Source organism: Antechinus flavipes, chromosome 6 (genome assembly GCF_016432865.1).
Source record: "Antechinus flavipes isolate AdamAnt ecotype Samford, QLD, Australia chromosome 6, AdamAnt_v2, whole genome shotgun sequence".
NCBI classification, from domain to species: Eukaryota; Metazoa; Chordata; class Mammalia; order Dasyuromorphia; family Dasyuridae; genus Antechinus; species Antechinus flavipes.
Genome location: NC_067403.1, coordinates 258,143,439 through 258,163,097, shown reverse-complemented (window position 1 = coordinate 258,163,097; position 19,659 = coordinate 258,143,439). Strand labels below are relative to the sequence as shown.

The 19,659-nt window shown below is 52.0% G+C and overlaps 1 protein-coding gene across 1 annotated transcript in view; it reads right to left on the bottom strand.

The window, feature by feature from the left end:
* Positions 1-19,659, bottom strand: part of LRP5 (LDL receptor related protein 5) — a 109,617-nt gene that overhangs the window by 33,804 nt on the left and 56,154 nt on the right. Inside the window, exons 6-7 of the mRNA XM_051966639.1 lie at positions 12,134-12,530; positions 11,648-11,819 (exon numbers count right to left, since the gene is read on the bottom strand). Of these exons, the coding sequence (XP_051822599.1) occupies positions 11,648-11,819; positions 12,134-12,530 (569 nt within the window). The remainder of the gene's footprint in view (positions 1-11,647; positions 11,820-12,133; positions 12,531-19,659) is intronic.

Sequence of the window (19,659 nt, the reverse complement as noted above, 5' to 3'; positions counted from 1 at the left end):
GGGTGGAGGGAAGGAGGGGAAAAAACGAAACATAAGCGAGTGCAAGGGATAATGTTGTAAAAAAAATTATCCTGGCATGGATTCTGTCAATACAAAGTTATTAAATAAAATAAAATTTAAAAAAAAAAAAGAACAGAGAGGTTGAACATCTTAAATGACTTTCAGAAATTGATAGGCGATATCCAATGGATGCGACCAGTGTTAGGCTTGACTACCTATCAGTTACAACCATTATATGACATTTTAAGGGGAGACAGTGCTTTACATTCACCACGCCAGCTCACAAAAGAAGCTCGAGAGGCTTTGAGAGAAGTGGAACTGGATTTATCCACTGTGGTTGAAAGAGTCACTCAAAAACCCTTGGAAATATCCGTTTTTGCCACACAAGAGGCCCCCACAGCAGTCCTTCATCAAGGAGACAGTGATAGAGTGGGTGAACCTCCCGGCACAACCAGAACAAAGCCTTACTCCTTACCCGGTGCTTGTGGCTAGAATTTTGTTAAAGGCCGTTAAGCGAGCAGTACAATTATCTGGGGCAAGACCCGACAAGATATATACCTTTTATACAAACGCACAAGTTAATGTGAGCTGCGAGACCATCCCAGGGGGGCAACTTTTATTGGCCACGGCTCCCAATTTGGCACGTGGGACTCCGTTAGAGAGAACCAGACTATTGAGTACTTCAGAGCTTACAGGAACTACTGGATTCCTGGCACATGAACTAATGGCCACTGGATTCCTTTTGGACTATTTCTAGGACGTATGGACGTGTGTACGTTCTCAGGTTGATTCATGTTATTCGTTACATCCCTACTCGCCTGTGTTATACTGCTCTGTGCTTATGTAATTTATGGGCAATGCCTCCCATACTGATGGGTTTATGTGTACCATGTGTATCTGTTTCAGGTTCCGGCCCAAAACTTCTCCTTGTAAGATCAGATCAATAATCTATCAACTCTAATGAGTTAGCAGTTTGTGAAGATTCCAACAGGAAGAGGGAGAACTTTCCAGACAGGGAGGATGGACAGCCAGGGAAAAGGCTCAGGGATCCCAGGGGAGTCAGGCTTACAGAGGCCGGAGAGGGAAGAGGTGACGAAGGGCTCTGACTGCCAGGTGAGGATTCCTATTGGATCTTGAAGGCCACAGGGAGGTCCTGAAGTGAGTATGGGGGGGCAAGATTGGACCTCGGTCCCTCTGATCCAGAGGCACATGAGGTGCAACAAGGAGAGGCAACGTGGCAGGAGGGGCAGGCCTGGGACGTCCCCTCAGCTCCTGGCCCGTGTGACCCCTCACAAGCCCCGAACTGCTCAGGATGCAGAGACCCTCTCGGCCTTGCCTGCGATTGGGAACTGCGGGGCCAATAGAAAAGCAAGGTGCAACACGACGCTTGTTAACCGAAAAGAACAATAGAGAATAATAACTAGGAAAATATGACTGGATAGAAGGGCTCATTGAGCTTGTCTAAGTCGGCCCGTGACCAGGGGCTGACTGTCTCCCTCTGCCTGCAGGACTAGCCCGCCCGGTCTCCCGCCAGCCGGACCCTGCACGGTGGCCAGCTTCTGCCTCAGCCAGACCCAGGATGCTCAGGCTGGACCACAGCCCCTAAATCCGTTCCGGAGCCCGGAGGTGCCCGTCTGAGAGCCCGCTTCCTGGGCTCCGCGCTCGGGGGCCTTTGTTCTGCGCCCAACATATCGGAGGGATTACGAATCCAGCTGCCAGCCTGGGCAACAATAAACCCCGCCTCTTCAAAGGGAGAGCCGGGGAGTCCATCGTCGCGTTCCGTCCCGACGCGTCCCCTCGAAGCCCGGGGCTTAGCCAGCCACAGACGGCCCAGACACAAACGGGAAAGTTGTTTGGATTTTCCCCCAAAACCAACTGTCTCAGCCCGTCCTAACTGTGCCCCGGGAGAGCCCCGGCCCCTTCCGGGCCCCCTGGTCCGACTGCGTCTGGGGAAGCGTCATCTACAAGAACACCCTCCGGCCTGGGCCAAATGCGCCTTAAAAAGGTCCAGTATTTGAGTGTGTAATGGACGGGGGTCTCACTACCTCCCATTCCTCTCTAGCCAGCTCTAAGTGAAGGAGCCCAATCCTGAATTCTCCCTGTTACTTAGTCCCAGGCCATCAACCAATCAAAACTCACTGAGAAGAGGAGGAAGGTCCTCTGGGGAACACTGACCCCGTTCCCAGAGAAGGGCAGCCCCTAAACAGAGCGGACACTGAACCCGGGCACTGAGTCCTCGGGCACATCCCCGACAGCCCAAGTGCCCTGCCCAGACTAGACACATGCAGGAGAAAGCGAGCCCTGGCTCTGTTTGCCAATGCACAGCTGGAAATCTGTCCCCAAGACTTGGCTCTGGCACAGAAGCCCCTCAAGAACATGCGGAGGTCATCCCACCGCCAGCCAGAATGACGACGGCAACCAGAGGCGGAGTCCCCTCTCTTCTCCTGGTCTCAGCTTTGTCCATCTGTAAAATGGGCAAGCTGGCCAAGATGCTCATCTCTTCCAGGCCCAAATTCTGTGGTTCTGTGACTTATGGCCCAACTGAACCTAGCTTGAAATCTGTGATCAACTCTCCAGCAACCGTACAAAAACTAATAGTTTGGGGAAACGTTCTGTCTCCAAGCCAATGGTCCTCCTCTGGGACAGAGTGCCCCTTGGGGGGTGAGGACGGGGCCATCGCTGCTGGCCTCCAGCTCACTGATGGAGACCCAGAGGCAGCCCTTACTGGCCCCCACACCAAAGGGCCTCCAAAGCCTCATCTCAAAGTGGCCTGAAACCCAGAACATGTTTTCTCCTGACATTTATAAACCTGTGGTCCTGAAGGAGCCGAGGCCACCCAGCCCACTAACTGGGAGCCCCCAGCCCACTAACTGGGAGCCACCCAGCCTCTAACTGGGAGCCCCCAGCCCGCTAACTGGAGCCCCCCAGCCCGCTAACTGGGAGCCGCTCAGCCGCTAACTGGGAGCCACCCAACCACTAACTGGGAGTCCCCCAGCCCGCTAACTGGGAGTCCCCCAGCTGCTAACTCGGGAGCCCCCCAGCCCACTAACTGGGAGCCCCCAGCCCGCTAACTGGGAGCTACCCAGTTGCTAACTGGGAGCCGGGGTGACTCAGAAAACATCCCATTGCCAACATTCTGGTGTATTTTATCTATTTTGTGAAGGATTTCCCAGCTCCATTTTAGTCCAGTCTGGCCTGTTGGACACCCCTGTGCCAGAGGACAGTGAGGTTTCCAGGCCGGCCCAGGGAAAGACCGTCAGTCATTGGGTCGTCGCTAACTGCTACGGTAAAGGTTTGCTTTTCAGGGAAAATAATGGCCTCTGCCCTCCAATCAATCACAACATTTCCAAGTCAATCGCAAAGTAACAAGACATCGTCCTTAAAGAAACTGGGGCGACAGGGAAGCAAGTAGCATCACCCCCATTGTACAGATGAGGAAGATGGGGTCGATTGCCCGGCTACTGAGGATTGAGAGGGGTTGGCCCTCAGACCTCCCTGCCTGCTTGTCCCGGGTTCTAACCACTCACTCCTCCCACCACGGTAACCCCGGGGACTTCCGACTTTCTAAATTCAGAGCTAGAATTTCCCTTCATCGAATTTTTGGTTCAGTTTACCAATTCCTCGAAATCTCTTATGCCGCCCCCCCCAGTGAGGAAAGTCCCTGTGCAGTTCTGCTCTTAGAAAGCAGAACAGACATTAAGTGACCAGGTTAGCCCTGGGCTCGGGGTGTGTCCGAGGGGAGCCTTGGGCCCCACCCCACCCCCCGGCCTCCTGGCTCCCAGAGAGGTTCTCAGGGAAGTGAATTCATGCAATATCAAGCTTCTGCTTCCCAATCGCCTCCTGAGGAGCCATCCGAGGGCCTTGTCCCTGAGAAAGGACCGGGATCAATGGAAGGGGGGATCCCTCAGGCAAGGGGAGCGTCCTAGCACATGAGCACACACCGGCTTCCAGGAGCTCTTTTGTCCTACCCAGGGGTCCCAGCTGGCCCCTTCTGACCTTTTTGGGCTTCTTACACTTCCGGACCTGCCCCCCTGACCCTAGCCCCTGGCTGGGCTCAGACTCGGGCCTTTTTCTGCCCCTTGACCCTGAAATTCCCTTCCTCCTCTGGGCCTCTGGGCTTCCCTGGCCCCTCCAAGCCCTGGGGAAGGCCTCACCTTCAGTAAGAAGCCTTTCCTTGCCCCCTAAAAGCCAGGGTCTCCCCTCCAGGATTACCTCCAAGCCACTTGCACTTGTAAAGCGCTAAACACAGGGCCCGGCACTGAGCTGTATACAGTAGGTGCCATAAACGTACTGGAAATGTCCAAGTGCAAAGAATCACGTGGAAGGGGGTGAAGGAAGCAGGGGGCTCTAAGACCTTCCGGCCCTCCCTCCCAACACCCTCTCTCTGTCTCTCTTCTCTCTGTTTCTTTCTATCTGTCTCCTACTCTCACTATCTCTCTCTCCCTGCATCTCTCCATCTCTTGTTCTTTGTCTCTGTCCCTCTCACTGTTTCTGTCTGTCTCCCTCTTTCACTATCTTCTCTCTGCATCTCTGTCTTCCCCCTTTTCTCTCTATCCCTGTCTCTCTCTCTCTCTCTCTCACACACACACACACACACACACACAGAGAGAGAGAGAGAGAGAGAGAAAGAGAGAGAGAGAGAGAGAGAGAGAGAGAGAGAGAGAGAGAGAGAGAGAGAGAGAGAGTGCAAGCCTGGCTATAGATTAATAACAAATTAAATAAAGTTGTTCGGGGCAGCCCGAGGCCTAAATATAGAGCACGATGTCGAACGTGAGGCTTTTTCCTTGACAGCTGCTACCTTTTATCTTTACCTACCAGGCTTTCCCATCATCCCTGGCCACTCTGGATTCTTGTGACAAAGAAAAACACTAAGATCAAGCTCTCCAGGCCGGAGCCATGTGTTTGTTCTGCCCCCATCGTCCCCCATGCTCCTCTGCTGGGGTTGGGGAGCCTTGTGTCAGCATCTGTTCTCTAGGACCTTCCCTGGTCTGTGGCTCCTCAGAATGGGATTTCCTTTGAGCCCCTTTGGGTGGTCCTCAGTGGGCTATGATTGGGGGAGGGATTTCTCCAAACTGAACCCAGTATATTGAGGAAGGATGCCCCTCCGGCCCATTCAGGCCAGTTTTTGATCTAGTTTTATTAAAAGGCGATTGTGGCTGCTCCGGAACAGAAACAAAGCCTCCCACCCTGCCCCCCTTTCGGGGGCTGGCCGCTGTCCTGGCTGGTCTGGCTGCCCAGCTGTTCTAACCCGTCTTCTCCCCCCGACAGCCGGGCCTGCCGTTCCCGGAGCTGCAGGGAGGTCTAGGAAAGATGGCTCTGTCATCTGTCTGTCATTACTGAGGCCCAGAACTGGGGCGAGACCACGCGCCAAATGGACACCATACAAGAATGGGGAGAGACGGCGGTTCTGCATACATCATTAAGGAGGCCGTGGGGGCCTTGGGACATTATCCAACTCAGGCCCATCGCTTTATGGGAAAGTAAAATAAGGATCCGAGACAAGAAGTATTCGACAGCCAAGGACCCACACCCTGAACCAGCCATTCTTCCCTCTTAAGCTCAAGACAAGCTAAAATGGCCTTTTTAGCTCAAGTTCCAGGTCACTCTCGACATGGAAATCACAATCTCCTTGGGACTCTGGTGATCCTGAATTAGGGAGCACAAACTGATCCTAAGTCAGAGATCTTCTTAACTTGTGGTAGGAACTGGGAAAACCTGTCAGTGGCTAGAGCAAGTTCTCTCAACAAGTTCCAGATAACAATAGTCTAAGGCAGGGAGGAAACCAGGCAGGGAAAGCCACTCAAAGAGTATACAGAAGCCTCTCTGGACAAGGGCTGAGGAGAATCAAGCTGGCCAATCGGGCCTGGAAGGACACAGAGGGGTAATGACGTAGTCACCTGCAAGCTGCTTCACTTCCGTTGAGTTCTTTAGGGGCCAGATGGGATGGGTAAGGCCCACAATCAATGAATCAAGAAGCCAACAATTATTAAGCACCTACGATGTCCTGCATATTGTGATAAGTACAGAGGCTGCAAAGATACAGAGTGGTTCTTACCTCCAATGAGCTCATATTCTACTGGGGGGGAACCATATGTAAATACATAAAGAAGAGAGAGAGAGAAGGAAAGGAGAGAGAGAGAGAAGGAAAGAGGGAAGGAGAGAAAGAGAGAGAGAGAGAGAGAGAAGGAAAGAGGGAAGGGGAGAGAGAGAGAGAGAGAGAGAGAGAAGGAAAGAGGGAAGGAGAAAGAGAGGGGGAGAGAGAGAGAAAGAGAGAGAGAGAGAGAGAGAAGAAAGACAGAGACAGACACAAAGAGACAGAATATGAATGTACAGTAATTGTTCTTCTGGTGGAGGAGAGTTTGAACAGCTGGGATATGGGGGTTCAAGAAGGGCCTGAGTTGGGGGTGGCCACTTCAATTGATCTTTGAGAGAAGCTGGGGATTCTGAGGGTTGGAGTTTCTAAAAGAAGCCTCCCATTGTCCCATTTGATACTAAGTTAATTAAGCATCCCATGCCCTATGTGTCTGCCTCTATATGTGAAGTTTGTTTCCCTGCATGTGTTTGTGTGGGTAAAACTTGTGTGAGGCCCCACAAGTCCTTGTTCTTGGGGAGTCCTCAGTCCTGAGGAGTAAAAGGCCCTGGACTGGCCCCCACATGGTCTTTAGGCTGAGCTCCCGCCAGCCTCAGAGACAATCAATCGGAGCTGGGGAGGAGCTGGCTCCTTGGCCCAACCCCCTGCAGAAAAGTCCCCTCTGGAAGGAAACCCAAACTTGTCAAGCTTTGGCCAGCCTCAGGGCAAACTCAGCCGAGCACCTTGAACGGGAGGGGCCCCGCTGCTTTCTCCTTTAAAGGAGATGTGCTCCTTCAAGTGGGCGCATTCCTGGCCCCGGAGCCAAAGCGTCCCGGCTCCTCTGCCCCATTCACGTGCGCTTCTCACTGGAGTAAGCGCCCTTGCGGGGTGGGGCGGGGGGCAGCTTCCCCTTTTTGTTGACCACTTCCCCCAGCCGCCTCCTTTTCATCTCCACCAAAAAAGGGCCAAATGTGCAGCCCTTGGGGTTTCGACAGTTTCTGAGGCCAAAGAAGGTGATTACCACAACGGATGTGCTTCTCTGAGGAGAAAACGTCCAGGACACGGTGGTTCCTCCAGCAGCCTGGGCTGCCCCAGGGCTGGGACGACCAGTGCCATCGGTCCCTTGTCCTCCCTCAGGGTCGCTGGAACACCACTGGCCCCTTGTCCTCCCTCTCAGTCAGCCACTGCTCCTTGTCCTCCCTCATGGTTGGTCAGTGGCGTTGGCCCCTTGTCCTCCCTCTCAGTCAGGAGAATGCCACCGGTCCATCATTTTCCCATGAAGAATAGAAGCTCCAAGACTCGCCAGCACGTAGCCAGTGCCCACTGCCCCCCCTCAGGGCAGCCCTTCCTTGTTCCCTTGAAGAAACCAAAGCCAATGGAGCAAAGGAGGAAGAGGGGAGCACCGGACGGATGAGGGGGCTGGGGATCCCTGCCTGGGGCTCGAGCCTGGCACGTGTGTCTGCGCAACGTTCTGGCAGAGCTCTCCGGCCAGGAATCACCTTCCCCTTCCCTTCCGATTCACCGCGACCTGGAGGGTTCCTGCCCCCCGGCTCTTAGCTGAAGAATCGACACAGAATATTTCCATCTGTTGGAAGTCGGAGATTTTCTCCTTCTGGGGAACAGAGGGCTGGAGGAAACGCTCATAAATAGGGATAATAAAGATGAGAAGGTGCCTCATAGAGGCAATGCCCGGGGATGTGGGGATGAGCAGTCCTGGGAGGAAGGAGCCAGGATCAGATCGTTGTCAGCGGGAGAAAGGAAGCCCGGGTGGGGAAAGATACTCAGTCCCTCCCACACAAGGTGGGTTTGAGCAAATCTCTGCTTGTGAACTGCAGAGGGAAAGCATTACGTAATGCTGTAGGGAGTGGACATCATGATTGTTTCCCCTGGGGGTGACCAGTGCAAGGTGTGAACCTCACAGGACCTGCTCTCCCTCTACATTTGCTCGTTGTCACACCTTTCCCGAAATGATCCCAAACAAGCATCCGGAATCCGAGAGATCAAACATCGAGCTTCCTGCCCTGCCGGCCAACCTTCCATGGGCTGACACTGACCGCGCCCGAGTATCATGTCCCCAGGAAGAGACCCACAAAACAACGTTCGAGAAGAGCCCCCGAGGAAGGCGGGGGCTGGCCGGCAACAATCGGTCACCGATAACTGAGGTGACAAAAGTCCCCCCTCAGAGAGAACTGTGTGCTGGCCCTGAGACCCTGGGTCTTACCATGTTAGTGAGCGTTAATGAGTGTTAAAAACAATAATAATTATTCATGAGTGTTAATAACAATAACAATTATTGTTAATCCTCTTAAGGACACAGCTCAGAACTGAGAATGGCTCCTTGCCCTCCGCCCACTTGCTCCTAAGTTATTCCCTTCGACAAAACGAAGCTCCCCAAGGGCAGAGGTCATCTCACTCTTGTCTCTTTCTCAGCACCTGAATGAATGCTTGGCCATTGACTAAGGGATGGCTACTGTTAGATACAGAGAGGTGTTAAAGCAAAAATAAGGACAATATTGAACCCGGGACTGACCAGTCATGTGGCTGGTATATGAGAATCATCGAATCATAATAATAAATAGTTAATATTTATATAGAGCTCACTATGTGGCAGGCACCCGGCCAAGCACTTTACAATTATGATTTCATTTGATTTTTACAGAAACTATGAAAGTTAGGGGCTGTTTTTATCCCCATTATCCAGATAACAAAACTGAGGTAGAAAAAGGCCCAGGATCACACCATTAATAAAGGCTAAGGCTGGACTTGAATTCAGGTCCTATCCACTGCACGGCCTAGCTGCCCCAACAGTACGAGCCGTGGGCGCTATATAAGCAATGGCTCCTTGACAAGTTTCACAGATAAGTTTTATTTCTAACGGACGTGTATGTGCGCGCGCACACGTGGGAACACGTCCCACTTAATAAAAGCAAGAGCTATTCCCCAGTTGGACAAAGGAAGGAATTGGAAGTTTTCAGAGGAAATTCGAAAGCCAAGCTACCAATGGCGATATGAAAATAACAATGCTCTAAATCATCAATAATCAGGGGAAGGCACGTTAAAAAAAACTGAAAAAGTGTTTCTAAGCCGTCAGGTTGGCAAAGTGAACAAAAAGGGGAAATGCTCCATGTCGGTGGGACTGTGGGAAAAGAGGGATACTAGCGCATTGTTGGTGGAGCTGTGAATGGTCCAACCGTTCTGGAAAATAATTTCAAACTAAACTTGAAGAGCTGTTAAATTGTAGCGTATATCTGACACGGCAATGTAGCTATAATATAATATAATATGACATGTTATATATCATATATCATGTAATATTACATCATATAGTATTATCTATCATATCGTACCGTGTTGTCATATTATATTTTACGTTCTATTATATCGTACCACATGACATTATATTATATTGAAGAGGGAACCCAAAACTGAAAATCCTTAAAGGAAAAAACCTCCTTGGACTCTGCCTCAGTGGGGGGGCTCCATCCCAAGCACAAACAGTTCCATCTTTGTTATCGGGGTGGGGTCGGCTCAGTCCTGAAACCCAATGAATTCAATTCAAATTCTAGCCGTAGCTGAAACCCAGCGAGGAGCCAATCTGAGACTCCACCCACGGCCCCCTTCAGCTTGTAGCCAAAGCCCCCTATTGTAAAAGAGCCAGACTGGAGCTCTCTCTTTGCAGAGGTTCCCAACATGCCAGCCCTATGCTTGGCACGTCAAGGGCCTCTGCCCACTGGAATCCTGTTTCCAGTGCCCTCTTCTCTTTACCCTCACCTATTTCCTCAACCAGACTTTAACCAGACTTCCAATCCCCATAATAAACCTTTTTTTTAGTCAATCTAGGTTTTCGGGTCTGTAAATTCAACTGCTTGCGCCACTAGAAGGGAATTCCCCAGAAGTCCCTCCCATTGGGCCAAATCCCAAGGGATGCAGGGAGCAAACCCCCTGTACCCCGAACCTGCCACCAGACCTTGTTTAACTCCCTGACCACCAGAAACCCTACTTTCATTTGGGTTCCCCAAATCTAAACCTCGTCAATATTATGTGATGTTATATTATGTTTATTATGTTATATTACAACACTAAAGAGAGCAAAGAAAGAGGAAAAGGACCCATTTGTATGGAGACATTTATAGACGCTCTTTTTCTGGATGGCAAAGAATGGGAAACCGAGGGACGCCCTCCGCTGGGAAATGACTGGACAAATTGTAAACTATGATTGTGATGGAATGCTATTGTGCTATGGGAAATGACGAAGGGGACGGCTCTAGAAAAACCCGGGAAGACTTAACTGAACTGAAGCAAAGGGAAGGTGGCAGAACCAGGAGGGCCCAATGCACAGTGACAGAACCGGGAGAACCCCCACACAGTGACAGAACCAGGAGAACCTACGCACAGTGACAGAACCAGGAGGGCCCAATGCACAGTGACAGAACCGACAGAACCAGGAGGGCCCAATGCACAGTGACAGAACCAACAGAACTAGGAGGGCCCAATGCATAGTGACAGAACTGGGAGAACCCATGCACAGTGACAGAACTAGGAGGGCCCAACACACAGTGACAGAGCTGACAGAACCAGGAGGGCCCAACGCACAGTGACAGAACCGGGAGAACCCCCACACAGTGACAGAACCAGGAGAACCTACACACAGTGACAGAACCAGGAGGGCCCAACATACAGTGACAGAACCAACAGAACCAGGAGGGCCCAATGCACAGTGACAGAACCGACAGAACTAGGAGAGCCCAATGCACAGTGACAGAACTGGGAGAACCCACACACAGTGACAGAACCGGGAGGGTCCAACGCACAGGGACAGAACCGGGAGAACCCACGCACAGTGACAGAACTGGGAGAACCAATGCACAGTGACAGAACCGGGAAAACCCACGCACAGTGACAGAACCAGGAGGGCCCAACGCACAGGGACAGAACCGGGAGAACCCATGCACAGTGACAGAACCGGGAGGGCCCAATGCATAGGGACAGAACCAGGAGGGCCCAATGCACAGGGACAGAACTGGGAGAACCCACGCACAGTGACAGAACTGGGAGAACCCACGCACAGTGACAGAACCAGGAGGGTCCAACACACAGGGACAGAACCGGGAGAACCCAACGCACAGGGACAGAATCAGGAGGGCCCAACGCACAGGGACAGAACCGGGAGAACCCACGCACAGTGACAGAACCAGGAAGGCCCAACGCACAGTGACAGAACTAGGAGAACCCACGCACAGTGACAAGATTGCGATGATTATTATCTGGAGACAGGGTGACGCTCACCCACCCCTGAGCTGCCACAGCTCCACGAGACCCGTGCTGAAGCAGCCTGTGCCCAGATGAGCTCAGGCCACGCGTACGGAGGCTCGCAGCCGAGGCCGATGTGGGGACCCGCTCCGTTTGCCCGCGCCCATGTGTAGCAGGGTCTGTTTGTCTCATTTGCAGTGGGGACGGGAGACGGAAGGGAAAGCAGGAGAAAGCACAATGGAAATTACACGGAACCGAGTTTCAAAAACTAGCAGTGGGAGAGCCGCCCAAGCTCGCCCTCAGTGCCCTCCTCCGGGAGGGACTCACCTCGATCTTGTCCGTCTTGGCGTCCCCCCAGTACAGCTTGCCCTCCTGGAGATCCAGCGCCAGCCCGTTGGGCCACCCGAGGGACGTGTTCACCAGGACCCTTCTGGCCTGTCCGTCCAGGTGCGCGCATTCGATTTTGGGGCTTTCGCCCCAGTCCGTCCAGTACATGTAGCTGGAAAAGAACGGACAGGTTTCCGCTCACTCCGCCATTTTAAGCCTAGCTCTCAGCCAGGGATCCCGGGATCCCGGATCACGAAGGCGGCCGACAGCGGGGCTCCCAGGAGCTGGGGCTGCCAGAAAGTCAGCCTGGGTCTGGGGAAATGCTGCTCGAGTCCTTGGGACACAGACTACTAGAGCATGGAGCGCCTCGGTTTCCCCACCTGTAGTGCAGGGACAGCAATGGCCCCGGCAGCCCCGGGGGAGCCCTTTCCTGGCCCCGAGGGGCCCCTACCCCCACTTGAAGCACGGAGCCCCCAGGAGACTCACCCCATCACTGGGTTCAGAACAATGGCCCGAGGCTCGTCCAGGTTCTCGGAGATGAGGATCTTCCTGGAGGTGCCGTTGAGCCGCGTGACCTCGATGCGGTCGGTGCCCGTGTCCGTCCAGTAGAGGTTCCTGGCCACCCAGTCCACGGCGATGCCGTCCGGGTCGTTGATCTCCGTGCTGACCAGGGTCTGGGCGCCCGAGCCGTCCAGGTAGGCCCGGCGGATGGCCCTCACCTCGTCGTCCGTCCAGTAGACGTAGCGCTCCACGGGGTCGTAGTCGATGGCGATGGCGTGCCGGATGTCATCGATCTGCAGGATGATGTCGGTAAAGTCCGGCGTGTCCAGGGAGATCCTGCGCAGGTCTGTCCTCCGGGCCAGCAGCAGAACCTCCTCAGCACCTAGGAGCAGATTCGGTCAGTCGGGTCGGCGCGCATTTATTAGGCGCCAATTGCATCATCAAAAAATAAAAAAAATTTAAAAAAAAACAATCAAAGACAGGAACTGTAAAAATGGGAGCATCGCTTTGTGTGTTAAATGGCTAAGAAATGCACAAACCCCCCAACCAGTCAGGCTTCTGTCTGCCTGGGCCCACACCCCAGCTCCCCCGGCTGCTGGTCGTGGGCAGGACCAAATCCTGTGACCGCTGGTTCCAAGGGAGGGAAATGGCCAGGGCCCTGCTCCCAGACCCCCAGAATTTGGGTCTCAGTTTAGGGCTCAGTGACCTGCGGCAGGGCCGAGTTTGGGGGCCAAGTGCAGGGCCCAGGGCTGGGACCTCAGAGAGCGGGGCTCTAATCTTGCTTAGAAGCTGCCCCCTGCCCTTCCCTCTCGCTGCAGCTTAAACAAGCCCCAAAACCCCTAAATCCAAAGGGAAAGCTCCCCCTCTGGGGCTCCCCTGGAGCCAGCCCCCCCTCACCTGAGCCCGAGGCAAGCAGAGGAGTGAGCTGTCCAGCCTTTCCCTCAAGCAGAGGCAACAACAATGTCGGCTAAGTCTCCAGGCCCCCTACCAGGCACTGGCCTAAGGACCTGACACATGGGATCTCCTTGGATCCTTGCCTTGAAGGAGGGTTCCATTATTATCCCCATTTTACAGATGAGGAAGCTGAGGCAGAAATGTAGCTACTGAGCTTCCCTAGTACTCTGCCTAATGGGGGAAGAAAGGGGGAACTTATACAAGCAAGAGCCCTGGGAGAAAAGGGCAAAGAGGGAATTTGGGAGCTGGGCTTGAAGAAAAGGGACCAAGCGCACATTTTGAGGGGCAAACAGTCATGACTCAATGTTGGGGGGGCCCTCCCCAGGTGAGGGCAGTGGAGGCCCCCAGCAATCCCGGCCTGAGGCTACAGTGAAGCTCCCCAAGGCAGCGGTCCTCCAGCAGCAGTCCTCCGGCCGGTCCTCCCCACACTTCCTTCCCTGCTCATCTGCTGGCCTGACCAACCCCTTCCAGAAAGCTACAGCTACAAGTGGCAGTTCTCTGCCTCAGTTTACCCAGAGTGAAGCCCTATGGCCTGAGAGTGGGAGGGGGTGAGGGCCGAGCCCAGAGCCCCAGCCCTGGCCTCGCAGCACCTGAAACCCAAGCATCCTGGCAAGTAAAAGCGCCCCACCTTCCTCCTCTCTCCAGGTCCCTCAGGATCCCCGGGGCTTCGGACAGTGGGAGAGCAAGAAGGAAGGGGAATCCCAGCTCAGAACCGCAGAGCTGGAAAGGACGAAGCCTCAGCCGGCCAGCCCGGCTCGTGCCCCACGTCCCGCTCCAAGCTCGGCTCCCTCCAACCTCCCTAACCCATGTCAGGGGCCCGTAGCACTCGACAGCTTGTGGCAGAGAGGTCAGAGGGCATGGCCCAGACAGGGCGGGGCTCCAATCCCCACCAATCAGGAGCCCTTCCCCCTGCCCGTGACAACGTCTCCATTCATGCCGTCCCTCCCTCGCCCATCCTACTCCCTACCCCCACTGCACCAAACCTCCTCTACTTCCCCAGTGAGTTGCAGGGGCAGCGGGAGGCCTGGAAACCCTTGAGTGTCACCCCCCCATCTCTCCACCCAGTGTGCCCACGGCCTAGATGTCTCCCCGAGCCCTCAGGAGGGGGGCTCCATGCTACTTGTGATGGTTGGGATCTACATAGAATTCCCAATCCCTCTATTTTTGCCCACCTGCACTTTTGATTTCCTTCATAGGCTAATTGGACACTATTTCAGAGTCCGATTCTTCTTGTGCAGCAAAATAACTGTTTGGACATGTATGCTTATTTTGTATTTAATTTATACTCTAACATATTTAACATGTATTGGTCAGCCTGCCATCTGGGGGAGGGGTGGGGGGAAGGAGGGAAAAGTTGGAACAAAAGGTTTGGCCATTGTCAATGTTGTAAAATTACACATGCAGATATCTTGTAAATAAAAAGCAATAACAAATAAATATCCATCCATCCATCTATTTATCTATTCATCTATCTATCCATCCATATATCTGTCTATTCACTTGTCTATCCATCCACGTATCTGTTCATTTATCTATGCACCCATCCATCTCATCCATCTATTTTTTTATTCATCTATCTGTCCATTTATCCATCCATTTATTCATCTGTTTAACTATCCAGCCATCTATCCATTTCTCAATCTATTCAACTATCATCTACCTATCTGTCTACTTGTCTATCTGTCCATCTATTCATCCACCCATCCATTCACCTATTTATCCATCCACGCCTCCATCTATTATCTGTCTGCTATTCCATCTGTCGTCATAAAAACGACCACACAATGACATCACTGGATTCAGGTTAGGGTCGGCCATGTTTTACTTCATTTGATCCCCACCACCCTGCAAACTAAGCACCATCATTATTCCCATTTTACAGATGAGGAAGCTGAGGCACAGAGAGTTTCAGTGAGTCGTCACTCAGTCACACGGCCAAAAGAAGCAGAGGTAGGACTCCTCCCCGCGCCCCTCCTAGGCCAGGAGGCCGTGGGGGTCCAGTCCAAAGGCTGACGCCACTGGGCTCCGTGGCCTATGAGGCGGGGTCCGGCTTGGGTCTGATCATTTCCCACAGTTCTGCTTCACGGACTTGTCTGGTTTTTCCACTTTCTGGAAGGGGCCTCGTTCATTCGAGGCTGAGCGGAAGCAGCCGGAGGGAGGGGGCCCTGCAGCCTGCCAGGAGGAAGCCGCCTGTGACCTCGCCTGGCCTGGGCTTGACCCCAACTCCCTAGGAGGAGCCAGAGCTGGAGCCTGGGCCAGAACTCCTCCGGCCAGTGGGGCCCGGGGCTGAGAGCATCTGGCGGGAAGCAGAACGTCAGACTCTTCCGAGGCAACTTCCAGGCAGTGGCAGTCAAGGCAGCATCCTAGGTTTGCCCCAGAGAAGGGCAGCTAGGGGGCGCCATAGAGGATGAGGTGAAGAGCAGCTAGGAGAATACATCAGGTGAAGAACAGCTAGGGGGCGCCATAGTGGATGAGGTGAAGAGCAGCTAGGAGAATACATCAGGTGAAGAACAGCTAGGGGACGCCATAGTGGATGAGGTGAAGAGCAGCTAGGAGAATACATCAGGTGAAGAACAGCTAGGGGGCGTCATAGTGGATGAGGTGAAGAGCAGCTAAGAGAATACATCAGGTGAAGAACAGCTAGGGGACGCCATAGTGGATGAGGTGAAGAGCAGCTAGGAGAATACATCAGGTGAAGAACAGCTAGGGGGCGCCATAGTGGATGAGGTGAAGAGCAGCTAGGAGAATACATCAGGTGAAGAACAGCTAGGGGGCGCCATAGTGGATGAGGTGAAGAGCAGCTAGGAGAATACATCAGGTGAAGAACAGCTAGGGGGCGCCATAGTGGATGAGGTGAAGAGCAGCTAGGAGAATACATCAGGTGAAGTACAGCTAGGGGGCGCCATAGTGGATGAGGTGAAGAGCAGCTAGGAGAATACATCAGGTGAAGAACAGCTAGGGGGCGCCATAGTGGATGAGGTGAAGAGCAGCTAGGAGAATACATCAGGTGAAGTAAAGCTAGGGGGCGCCATAGTGGATAAGGTGAAGGGGGCAGCATAGTGGATAAGGCCAAGAGCAGCTAGGGGGCGCCATAGTGGATAGTGCCAAGCCTGGAGTCAAGGAGTTCAAATCCAGCCCCTGACATTTCTGAGCCCCGTGACCCTGGGCATGTCACTATACCCTGCTTGTTCAGCTTCCACATCTATAAAATGAACTAGAGAGGGAAATAGCAAACCCTTCCATATCTTTGTGAAAAAACCAAACAAACCCAATGGGAGAGGCCGACAGGACTGAAATAGAAGGCTGTTGAGATCAGAAGAAGCCGACCTGGGGAGCAGAGTCCCAGAGGCCGGTCCTTCGGGGTGGGGCCTGGGTTCAAATCTCATTTCCATCATGATAAGCTGTATGATCTTGGAGGAGTCATTTTTCTCTGGACCTCAGTTTGCTCATCTGTGAGATGGTGACAATAACGGATGTTGCCCCTACTCCCCAAAGTTAACGCGAGGCTCCCATTGGGTCTCGTGCTCTCCGGATATGAGCTATCATGACTATTTCCATCCCAGCCGCCAAAGTCTTTCTTTTTTCGGAACCTTCCAAGAAGGCCCCTTCCTCAGGAGGTAGCCAGGACCCGCCTTCGAGACTCCCCTCCGGAGTCTGTCGGATTTTCCTGGGATGGCTCTGCCTGGGACGGATTGTGTTGTTTAGTCTCTGAGCTATTAAAAATTCACACTTCCCAGCTGAAAATAGCAGCTGCATCGGCTCTGCCAAATTAATGCCAATCACAGCTGTGAGCGGCCGGGCCGGCCCTCCAGACAACAAGGTCCTCCTTTCTTTTCCCTTTGCCCTACTTAACATGATAAGGGACAAGACAGCTCTAATATGGAAACAAATGTTCGGATTCATTCACCCGGCTGAAGCCCCTGGGGCCCAGGGCACCCCGACCTTGGCTAAGCCACTTCAGAAAAGGGCTTTGAAAGTCGAGTCCCAGTTGCAAGTCAGCTGTGAACGAGAAGGAAACGGGAGAGGGGCCGTTTACCCGTGGAGTTCTTCCCCACTCTGCAAGCCTCAGTCCCTAATTTCTGGCTGCTCTTTGTCCCAGGGAGCACCTACGGAGGAGGTAAATTCTTTGGGAAGTTGCTGAGCTTTGGCTTTGCGGCACAGGAGCCACCCTTCCCGGCCAAGGGATGGGCCCGTGACCTCCTCCAGGTCAGGCCCAGGGGACCAGAGGACAACCCCGTGAGGATGGAGGACAAAGATCCTGGGACCTCCCTGAGTCCAAGAGCCTGACAGGGAGAGGAGCGTGAGTCAGAGAATGCTGGCTACTGAGCTTGTTACACAAACATCCCTAGAACAAGGAGGACTAAATACTATTTAATAAGGTGGCCAAGCCCATAAACAATGACACGGAGAGCCGACCGCAGTCCTCGGGAACATGAAACGGCCTTGGGATGCCAGCTCCGGCAAGACCGGAACCCCAGGGAGCAAGGCTTCCTTAGGAGAGCACGATTTCTTACGGTGGAATAATGACGTGAGCATCAAGGCCCACTCACTCCCCGCTGCTTCTAGGCTCTTCCCCCTAATTGGAAAAACGTGGAAAAATGAAGACAAGATGTGCTAATAAACGCTCCGGGCTCTCTAACAAGGAAAACAGAAGGCAAAGGAGGAAGGAGGCGGCCTGGCTCAGAAACCATCCCAAGTGTTGTGAGCCCTGAGGCCGAAGCTGGGTACAAGAGAAACTTGTGATCTTCATTTTCCAGTTCAGAAAAAGCCCAAGTCTGTGTTTTAGGGCCATGAGAAAATGCCCATATAGCATGGCCGGGATCTATAAAAAGAAACACTAACACAGCTATCTCCTGTTCTAAATAAACTCGATATGCCATAGTCAGAACTTTCCACTTGGATACAGTGGGAAATTGATTTCTTTTTATATAACTTAAAAGCTAGAGCTTAAAAATATATAATTAAAAAAAATCTGGGGCAAAGGATGAATCAGATGGGGGCACCTACTGGTAACGAGTGGGCATTGCAACCCAGCTCTATTAGAAGTCACAAATGGAGAAAAAAAGGAAAAAGCGAGGAAAAGTTTAGGGAAATACGGCATCCCGGGGAATAAGAACAATTTCAATAATTCTCGGAAGAGACGGAAGTAAAAACAAGGCTCCAGGAGACGTCCAGGAGTTGGAAAGTTCAGCAAAAGGAAAGTAGACACGTAAGAGGGACCCAAAGCCATGAGAAATATGGTCCTGTTGGGCAAGTACCACGGCTGTGTCACCACCAGCCGCCATTGCAACTTTTCCCACAGAAGAGATCGCATCCATTGTACCCAGAGTTTGGAATCTTTAAACAGATCTCATTGAGAACTCATTGAACAAGAGTTCATGGCTGCCTCTACCCATATATTATGGTTACCTAGAGACAATTGTGTTAAGGGTAATTACAAAATTAGTTTTAATGCTCCAACACGCATCTACAAAAATAAAATACCATCAGGTTGGACAGCTTACATGTGGATATAAATAGAAAAATCCAGTCACACTCATCTCTTCCAGTTACTCAACAAAGGGCCTCCCTGCTGCCCAGAAATACTATTGTCAAGAAATGAAAGCCAATTGTTTTTTGTTTTGTTTTGTTTTGTTTTGTTTTTCGTTTTTATTTTTTTAAGCCAATTGTTTTTATTAAACGAAGAAAAATATAAACAGGAAGATAACTCTATTACTCCAAAGGGCCACACTAAATTCAAGTAGAAGGGATTTTTTTTTAAGTTCTCTGCCTTCTTCTGCCTTGATTAAAGATATAGAGGAAAAAGCACAAACTTGGACCTCGGGAAGCCCCAGCTGAGGTCCCAAATCTACCAATAATTTGCTGAGTGACTCTGAATCAATCACTTTTCCTCTTAATGTCTCTATTTCCTTCTCTGTAAAATAAGGGATTAGAACAGATTCCATTCCATTGTAACGATTTCTTTGCTCCAAAACGGTGGGAGCACCAACACTGCTGAGCACCCTCCTCACTCTTCACAAGCCCCCCATTTGGCTCCATCTAGCTTTACTTTTCTCATTAAATACTATGAATAGATATTTGGTCACAGAACTGAAAAGAACTCACAGATAAACCTGCAGTCTTAATTCTTGCCCAACACAGTGCTTTGTACATAAAAAGCGATTCATAAATGTTTGCTGGGTTGGATTAAGATTCAACAAGTTAAAAGGGTTTAAAAGCGCTAGGAAAAGTCAAGAATAACATTCAGGTGAGACAGCTACCAATGAGAAAGGGAGGGAAGCTGAAAGTAAACTCTCCTCAGATTTTATATGTACGTAGAAAAAAAAACACACACAAAAAGGAGGCAGGATCTAGGGGAGGGGTGGGGGAAGTAGGGGAAAAGTTGGAACAGAAGTTTTTGCAAGGGTTAGTGTTGAAAAATTACCCTTGCATGTTTTGTCGCTCTTTTCTTTTCTTTTTTTTTTTAATAACTTTTTATTGACAGAACCTATGCCAGGGTAATTTTTTACAGCATTATCCCTTGCACTCGTTTCTGTTCCGATTTTTCCCCTCCCTCC